A 9700-nucleotide genomic window follows, 5' to 3' on the forward strand; every position below is an offset into this window, starting at 1 on the left:
TCATGGATTGTCTCCAATTAAGATGATAATCCCTGACTTTTTGCATCTTCACGACATTAATTAAGATTAATCCCGAGCTGGGAGATGCACTAAACTGCATGGAGACTGGCACAGAACTGTTGGAGAGAGAGGGGAGAGACAAGCGGCCATACATGGCAGGTCTGTACACACGAGGCGGCCATACATGGCAGGTCTGTGCACACGAGGCGGCCATACATGGCAGGTCTGTGCACACGAGGCGGCCATACATGGCAGGTCTGTACTGATGAGGCTCAGTATCGGTGCTGGAAGTTCTGCTGCAGGCATTACAGTCACTGATGAGGCTCAGTATCGGTGCTGGAAGTTCTGTTGCTGTGCACCGTTCGTCCCGTAGTTCATCATGCCGCCCTGCGTCTGTACGTGACCGCCGCCGCTGCCGCCATGCTGAGTAACAGAACACTTTATCACACGATGATAACATGATAATAATAATATCATAATAACACTTTATCATACGATAATAATATGATAACTTAAGAATAACTTAAGAATAAAGAGGAAAAATAACCTCCCTGCCAAGAAATTATGGATAAGACTGCGGACGAAACCTGCCAAGGACAGCACACAGCAGGATCGACCGTTATAGGCGGAACACAAAGCGAAGGAATGAAGTCGCGCGGAGAGCAAGCAAATTAACATGAAAGCCCGAGTTTACAATGTTAAATAAATTCATTCCTTTAGGCCCAACATATAAAATCGGTTAAAAACAAGGATAAATCTTAGAATGAAACTAAAATAAAAACATACCCTATTTGCTTGCATTTGTCTTTGTTGTTGTTGCTGCTGTTGTTGCTGTTGGTGTTGTTGTTGCTGCTGCTGATGATGGTTCCGCTGTGACATATGTTGCTGGAACTCTTGTTGTTGTTGTTGTTGCTGCTGGGCCATGGACACGCCAGAGTTCTGGCCCTGACCGCCCCCCTGGCCCCCGCCCTGGCCCTGGTGGGGCCCCAGACGCACTCTCTTGGCCGCGGGGCCGTGGGGGCCGTGGTCCCCAGCGCTGCTCGAGCTCGCCGCCCCAGGCTTACTGCCGCGCTGCTCAGGGAGACAAGCTTAGTGCATCCATCATCTCGCATCCACCGCTGCTGCATCCACCAGGACTGCATCCCTCATCTCGCATCCACCAGGACTGCATCCACCACGACACTGCCGCCTAACTTCACACGGCGGTAGTGCAGTACCAGTTTAAGGTTGTGATATAAAAGCCTCCCGAGGCGCGAGTTGTGGAAGATATGAGGGATGAAAGTAATTAGCGATGGCAACACTATTATACCATATATTACATATAATGTATTATATTAACTATATTAAAACTATTACATTGAATATATTATTCCTGCCATGGCATAGAATGCTACAAGATATTTCGCACTCGCTCCACATTAAAAGACTAATAAGAAGCTAATGAATACGAATAAATACCGTCCAAGAAGAAAAGAAGCTAAAGAAACGCGTAATTTCAACAACGTTGACAATGACAGTCTCACCTTATCGCTCTTATCGTCCTGCTCCTCGTCTGACGTGACAGTCTCACCTTATCGCTCTTATCGTCCTGCTCCTCGTCTGACGTCACAGTCTCACCTTATCGCTCTTATCGTCCTGCTCCTCGTCTGATAAGAACTCCCGCTTGGGGCTCGGGATTTNGCTCCTCGTCTGACGTGACAGTCTCACCTTATCGCTCTTATCGTCCTGCTCCTCGTCTGACGTCACAGTCTCACCTTATCGCTCTTATCGTCCTGCTCCTCGTCTGATAAGAACTCCCGCTTGGGGTACGGGATTTGACCGCCGGCGAAGACGCTGAGGGGCGAGGCAACGCGCGTTAATATTCAACAGCTTTGGCAGTCTCTATTGTAAACAAACTATAATTAAACAATTATAAACTATAAAATACGAGTTAATTCCGTCTTATGAGAAGTGAGCAAGCGAAATGTAATAAATTAATGTACGCGAAGAACAAACTGTACGGAACATATATGCATTTAAATCGCCTAGAGAGTTATGTGTAAAGATGACTAGGTTAAGCACGGGCTGAAAAGTGGGTCAATTACTGGACAAAATGAGAGAAGCTCAAGCTTTATTAGGGAAAAAGTGGTCAAGAAATTTAATGACATTTTATGCGACCCGATATGAATCAATTAAATACGTAGATTAAGATGAACTCAGAGGACGAACAGACACACATTAAATGCGCACCATAGAACGATAGAAATGTTCCATAGAAAAGCACATTTTGCGACACTGAAGCAAACTTATGCAAAGACGAGCGCTGTAAAGGGGACTGTGCCAGTGGGCTGAGACGACTAGCTGCTGTATTCAGATATGGGCGAAGAGCGGTCATATAACAGACAAATGTAGACGCCGCCATGCACAAAGTTTGACTCTTTAACAAAAACTGGCGTAAATACTTTTTTTTCGGGAGCAAAAACACGATAGTTCATGGCTGCTGCGACAATACAATAGAAAAAAATGGCTACCGTCAACTGGGGTGACTTCGGCCACCACTACAACAAAAACAAATGGAAGCAAAAGAAAATAATAAACATTGGCCGAAGTCACCCCAGTTGACGGTACAGTCTACATGTAAAAACTAATTAAAACCGATTGAGTGCAGGACTCTACAGAGGTGCTCTACAGAGGTGCAGCTACAGAGGTGCAGGACTCTACAGAGGTGCAGCTACAGAGGTGCAGGACTCTACAGAGGTGCTCNATATATACTTGTACCAGTATTGACAAATTGAAGACCTAACCATATATACTTGTACTAGTATTGACAAATTGAAGACCTAACCATATATACCTGTCTCTTATACACATCTAGATGTGTATAAGAGACAGGCTCTACAGAGGTACTCTACAGAGATGCTCTACAGAGATGCTCTACAGAGAGGCAGCTACAGAGGTGCTCTACAGAGGGGCAGCTACAGAGGGGCTCTACAGAGGGGCTCACTCTAAGGTGTGCGGAGGTTCCTCCTGGAAGTAGAGGTCCTGCATGGCTTGCTCTGAGGTGATGCGCTTCGTGGGGTCCATCGTCAGCAGCTTCTGGAGCTGTAATAATTTTGCTCATTTACATCAAATATTAACAAACAATTAATTCATGAATTACTACAATTTAATTAAGCCTGCTTGTATGTATAACATATCCCTTGACAATTATATTATTTCATTTAATGGTCAACATTTTTGCTGGCAACTCACCAGCAAGAAAGCCTTGCTGTCAGGCTTGATCTTGTGGCGGTCCATGTACTTGATGAGCGAGCAGTTCGTGTAGCTGCCGGCAGGCAAGATTCTTCATTAATATCAAGAAATTCTTCATTAAATGAAGAAATTGTTCATTAATATCAAGAAATTCTTCATTTATATATTAGAAATTGTTCATTAATATGAAGAAATTCTTCATTTATATATTAGAAATTGTTCATTAATATGAAGAAATTTTTCATTAATATCAAGAAATTTTTCATTAATATCAAGAAATTTTTCATTAATATCAAGAAATTGTTCATTATTATGAAGAAATTCTTCATTAATATTCTTTAGTTTTACCTACTTGAAAGAAAAATAGTAAAATCTACAGTTTATTGGATAGTAACTTAACAAAATTTGGGCTCATAAATATTATTTCAACTTGAAAATAAAAAACAAAACTACTGAAATAGATCACTGAAAGGTTAGTTAACGGACTTGTTCTTTTTGAAGTCCTTCATGAGAGTGCCGTGCTCAGGCATCTTCTTGATGTCCACCCAGTCCTTCTCCTGCGGGAACCCCATCACGTTGAATATCCTGGCGGGGGAAATGTCAGTAACATTAAGCTTAAAAATTCGTGACTGTCCCAATTGACAATTGGGACAGTCGAATTGTCTTTCCAATTGACAATTGGGACAGTTGGGAAGACAATTGTGTGACTGTTCCAGCCAGTAGAGCTTTAGTAATTAACTGAAATTAATATCAAAGTTGTAAGAAAAGTTAAGTAGATAGCTTTATTGAAACAAAAGGAAGGCATAAGAGGTTAGACTTGGCACGGCTGACGGGGCATCAAAATATATAATGTCGTATTATTAGAATGCAGCCTTCATCCTTGAAGTATATCAAAATGTGAGAGGTCGCCATAGAATAAAACTTAACATAGAACATGTTGGCATTGACGGACTGGCTACCGTTAAAGAGAGAACCGAATATCCCAAAAAAAGAAGCCTGACTTATCTTAAATAACTGAATTTATTTATTCAAGTTCAAATCTAGGAAAACTAGAATAAATGTTATGATATAGAAACATTGCAGGGTCATGTTGAACTAGAGAGCAAAGAGGCCTACCTGTCTAGCTGGTCATGGTGGTATGGGTTGCTTGTCTTTATGTCTTCTTGCCGACAGTGGAAGATTGGTTCCGATGTCAGCAACTCGGCAAAAATGCAACCAATCGCCCATATATCTGCACGTGGTAGCACTCTTTCACTTCTGCTTACAATGGCCAAAGTTTGTCATTTCAATAAACTTGAGCATAGAAAATTGTGAGTAAAGAAGTAGGAAATTTTGCTGTATAAAATTCATATTTATGTGGATAAACTAAGTGTTATTATGAATGAAAGACCGCATTAATGCTAATTAAATGAACAGTTGGACCTTGAGGACATAAATTAACATTCATGGAAAATGCAAGCTGATAGCAGACCTTCTAAATATTTATACACACAAAAATTGTACAATATACTTTATAGCAACGGCACACATTAAGCCAAACGAGGAAGGCCACATACACTCAATAAAAAAAGCAATTGCAGTTCAGATAGCAATGGTTGTTTTTTCAGAGGGAAAGACTTTTACATTAACATCAGAATAGTGACGGCAACATCACAAAGTGGAGTATTGACAGCAATAATGGGATATGAATGAAAAAAGCAACACATTATAGCGATATGAGCATCATAGAGTAAAAGCACTGATACTTCATAACATTCAGTTGTACAAAGATGGAGGTAATGACCAATAGCTGTGAGTTATACAAAGATGAAGGTAATGACCAATAGCTGTGAGTTATACAAAGATGAAGGTAATGACCAATAGCTGTGAGTTATACAAAGCAGGTAATGACCAATAGCTGTGAGTTATACAAAGATGAAGGTAATGACCAATAGCTGTGAGTTATACAAAGCAGGTAATGACCAATAGCTGTGAGTTATACAAAGCAGGTAATGACCAATAGCCTTGGTGTAGTGCCGGGCGCCGAGCAGCAGTTCAGGGGCGCGGTACCAGAAGGTAACCACGACAGGGTCGAGGTCTGCCAGCGGCTTAAGGGGCGAGTTGAAGAGACGAGCGAAGCCCATGTCTGCGATCTTAACGCGCCCCCGCATGACGCCTTCACCCATCACCAGGATGTTGGCAGGCTTCTACAACATTAATAATATCTTTAGAGTGATAACAAAGACGTGTATGCTTGTTCTCTGCAACATTAATAGCTTATCTTTAGATTGATAACAAAGATATGTATACTTGTTCTCAAGTTGCTATGTCTGACGTGTGTGCAAGTTTGGCAGGGTTTGCAGTAACAAGAGACTGGCAGAATTTGTAGGATACACGACTGGGATAACATTTAATTTATTGAAGTTATTTATGTCTCGTGACAACCTCCTTTAGCTGTATAAGATTGCATTAGGTAAAACTGTTCTTAAACAGAGTATATTATATCGTATTTAAATTATGCACTTTGACAAGGGTTAAGCTTCAATTATCTTTATTATATATGATAGAAATGTCATTATGGGCATTACTGAGACTCACACGTTGAAAAGTAATGAACTCGAGCTTGCAAACTGTGATTTCAAGAAAGCTTGAGTGATGATGTGAAAAATTTAGGACCTTGACCATAAATACTTGTACTAGTATTGACAAATTGAAGACCTAACCATATATACTTGTACTAGTATTGACAAACTGAAGACCTAACCATATATACTTGTACTAGTATTGACAAACTGAAGACCTAACCATATATAATTGTACTAGTATTGACAAATTGAAGACCTAACCATATATACTTGTACTAGTATTGACAAATTGAAGACCTAACCATATATACTTGTACCAGTATTGACAAACTGAAGACCTAACCATATATACTTGTACTAGTATTGAATAATTTGTTGCTTTTTTAGTTCAAACTTTAGTCGCAATATATCAATCTACGCAACTTGAAAACAAAAGAAATTTTAGTGTATAAGAAGAATTCCAAGCCAATATCATCTTATTGTATAAAATAAGTCACAAATAATTTAGTAGGCACTCAGATTTTTAATGAATAATAATTTTTAATAACGAAATCTTATTTGTGTAGCTCTATCAATTGAAATAGTCCACTGTCACATGGGAACAAAATTAGTTAAAATATTAGCCAAGTGTGCATGCAAGCTAGCAGCACATATACGGTACATACAGCAGGTCTCTGTGCCGCACCCAGTCAGAGTCACTCACCAGGTCTCTGTGCAGCACACAGAGTCACTCACCAGGTCTCTGTGCAGCACACAGAGTCACTCACCAGGTCTCTGTGCAGCACACACAGTCACTCACCAGGTCTCTGTGCAGCACACAGAGTCACTCACCAGGTCTCTGTGCAGCACCCAGTTAGAGTGCAGGTATCTGATGCCGTCTAAGATCTGGTAGAGCAAACTCTTGACAGTTCCTTTAGGCACAGGGACTGTGCGTTTGTTTGCCTTCGCAGCTCGGTTAAACTTAATTATATGCTGTGACATAAGAGAGGAAGGCTCATAAATAAATGACACATTGAGACACAAGGTGAAAAAATTGTCTAGGTTGCAGTATCCAAAATATTACTTCAGTAATTAAAATATTCACAACAATCACAGCGCTATTTATTGATGAAACAAAATTAGCAAAACTTTTGTGATCAGTGATCCGAACATCTGGCATTTGGTAAAAATAATAAAAAATAATATATAATCCCAATGATTATTTATTGACCAATAGATTAATATTCAACTACTTTATTATATATAGCAGTCATTCACAGTTCAATTGAACATCAAAAGATTGGAAAAGACTTCTCACTCACCCACAAGTCATAAAGCCTCTCACTCACCCACAAGTCACAAAGCNTAGATGTGTATAAGACACAAGTCGTGCTCTGCGTAGTCAAAAAGCAGCCAGACTTTTCGATCAGAATGTGAGAGGAAGACTCGTTGAAGGTTTATTACATTAGGATGCTTCAGTTCTCGTAGTAACTGCAAATAAAAACAAACATTTAATTAATGGCCTAGACCAAGGGGTGAAAGATATTTCATCAAATGAATGACTATTTATTAGAATGACTATTTATTAAAGGTTTTTTTATATGCTTCAATTAAGATATATTTATTATCACTCATTGATTTAAAAAATATATGATGAGGATTTCACGACAAAGTTGAGTTGAAGTAAATATACTAATAGCCATAATTAAACATCATATCATTCTTTATCTCATAGATTCAATTTCCAACGAATTAATTTATAATAAATGTGCACATGAAATATAAATAATAAATTAGAGATTATTCACCAACAGGGGCTTAAAGTAAATCACATCACATAAACCTTAGCCACACTGATTCAAAAAAATTATCAAATTCTCTAAATTTTCCTAATAAACTGGCAAACAGACAACAGTTTTCCTACAAAACCTACCCATGTTTTCAATGCAGATAAAAAATTATCAATGGAAGGAAGGTCCACTTTGAGCATGTCAGAGTACATATTTTAATTCATTATCATTTGACTGCACTTGAGAGTGAGATGTGAACTGCAACTTGGGTCAAGGTTAGGGCAGAATAATGTAGGGAAATCTGAAAAATAAGCTTACAGGAAATCATTGTATGGCCAAGCAAGCCTAAACAGCTAACAAGAGTTGATAATACAGAATGATTTAGAAGTTGTTTTTGTAGCCCAGACTTACAGCTATTTCTCTGCATGCTGACATGGACAAGCCTGAGCCTTCTATTTGCTTGAGTGCATACTCTTTGTTGTCAGACCTGCAGTAGGAAAAACTGAGTTGATATAAATGGCTTTTTGTATAATACTTAACTAGTAAAAAAATATTTGAGCAAGTTAAAATACAAATTATTTTGTCAGTTTGATCAGGTTATGAAGGAATAAATACTTCATGAAACAAATGAATCCAAAAATGTCTCAAAATGTTAAAACATTAAAGAATTCCTTAAATAATTAGTAATGGTGGCACATACCCATCTTTTCTCTTAGCTTTGTAGACATGGCCGTAAGTTCCTCGGCCAACTTTACAACCTTCATATTCAAATAAATCCTCAACTTTGGCTCTTTCTGCATTCAGTTTGGCTTTCCATTCATAATCCATGCTTATCTACACTTCTATCTTGATCCTTTGTCAATACAATACAGGCAAAAACATTGGTATAAAAATGATAATTAATATGAACAATTTCTGTAAATAAATATTTCAAATTAGTCAATGTATACAATGAAGCTAATTAAAATTTTCCATGGCCATGTTGCAAAAACAAATACTCTGGAGAAATCCTGAAAAGATGCCAACAACAAACTAGATTGCTGATGGAGCCAGTCAAAAAAGAGTTGACAAAAGTCAAATGATTAGTGGATCTTAGTTAAAATTAGAATTCATTAATTCCATTGATATTCTGATAGACACAACAAAGAACCACAATATGCACAAAATTTCTGTTCCCAGGTTCTTCGTGTTTTTTATTCCAATTGCTCATGATTGGAACAAACTAACAATGTTTGCATTCATAAGCTCTTAATATAGACAATATACCGTCAAATGGGGTAAAAAGGGATGGGCGGGGTAATGAGGGACAGTCCTCCAACATTTTGTAGAAATGTTGTAGCAGCTAAACTAATCAAAATATTGCAAAACTAAAAATAGTGGTGTAAAGTTCAACATTTTTACTACCGTCAACCGGGGCTTCTAGGGACGGGCAGGGTAACTTGGGACAGTCCTCCAACACGGCATAAAACTGTTTTAGTATCAAAACTAATTGGAATATTGCAAAACTAAATATAGTGGCATAAACGTAAACATTTTTCCTATTATGCAGTACCTATAAAGGAAGTTCAAAAATACTACATATACTAGCTTTGAAAAATTCCTGAAAAAATGGTGAAAAACAATATTTTGAAAAGTTACTTCTGCTAAGGTCTGTAGTAAAAAATTTATTTACCGTATTAAAAAATTTTACTTGCATAAAAGTTGCACCCAGGTGTCGGCTTGAAAACGTAATTGACAGATTTAGCCTATCTCATTCCAAAAACAAAATGGCGGTCATTTCCGCACGGCGGGCTACTCGGGAAACCCCCCCCGGGGATATTCGGGACACCCCCAAAAGCGCATTTACAGTAGAACCTCAGTTAGCAAAGGCTCCAGTTAAGAAAAAAATTGATTAAAAACAAAGAATATTGATTACATTTACCTTGTTGAGCAAAAAAAAGTTCACTTATAAAAAAATTAGTGCATCATCGGTCATCACAAAATTGTGCATAGAATGTCATATTTAGAATTGTGCACCAGGCATCAGAGAATGAAAAGTAATTGACCTAAACTATGATTTATTTCTCTATTCCTTTCTGTTTCAGGTATGTTTTTTACAATATTTTCAGCACATTTTCTCATTTATGGAAAAAATGC

The 9700-nt window shown here is 38.3% G+C and overlaps 1 protein-coding gene across 2 annotated transcripts; it reads right to left on the reverse strand.

Moving 5' to 3' along the window:
• Positions 1–266: 266 nt before the first annotated feature.
• LOC108680129 (cyclin-dependent kinase 8) lies at positions 267–8480 on the reverse strand. 2 transcript variants are annotated; one of them, XM_047881984.1, is made up of 12 exons: positions 8265–8480; positions 7976–8051; positions 7156–7265; positions 6627–6768; positions 5228–5417; positions 4348–4462; positions 3718–3816; positions 3232–3304; positions 2984–3081; positions 1755–1833; positions 787–1071; positions 267–423 (listed from the first exon to the last, which is right to left on the reverse strand). In XM_047881984.1, the coding sequence occupies exons 1-12, from the start codon at positions 8390–8392 to the stop codon at positions 325–327; spliced, it is 1494 nt and encodes a 497-aa protein (XP_047737940.1). In that variant the 5' UTR covers positions 8393–8480; the 3' UTR covers positions 267–324. The 2 variants fall into 2 exon arrangements, with proteins under 2 accessions (XP_047737940.1, XP_047737941.1); XM_047881985.1 differs by lacking the exons at positions 7976–8051; positions 8265–8480 and adding an exon at positions 7708–7953.
• Positions 8481–9700: the final 1220 nt, after the last annotated feature.

The sequence above is a fragment of the Hyalella azteca genome, unplaced genomic scaffold (assembly GCF_000764305.2).
Source record: "Hyalella azteca isolate HAZT.00-mixed unplaced genomic scaffold, Hazt_2.0.2 contig9365, whole genome shotgun sequence".
NCBI lineage: Eukaryota > Metazoa > Arthropoda > Malacostraca > Amphipoda > Hyalellidae > Hyalella > Hyalella azteca.

What these genes read in the sequence shown, in the direction of transcription:
- LOC108680129 (XM_047881984.1), bottom strand. Translation starts at nt 8,392, where the DNA reads ATGGATTATGAATGGAAAGCCAAACTGAATGCAGAAAGAGCCAAAGTT. An exon ending in ACAGCAAGGCTTTCTTGCTG is followed by an intron (nt 3,082 to 3,231) that starts GTGAGTTGCCAG and finishes AAATTATTACAG; the next exon opens with CTCCAGAAGCTGCTGACGAT. An exon ending in GACAAATGCAAGCAAATAGG is followed by an intron (nt 424 to 786) that starts GTATGTTTTTAT and finishes TCTGTTACTCAG; the next exon opens with CATGGCGGCAGCGGCGGCGG.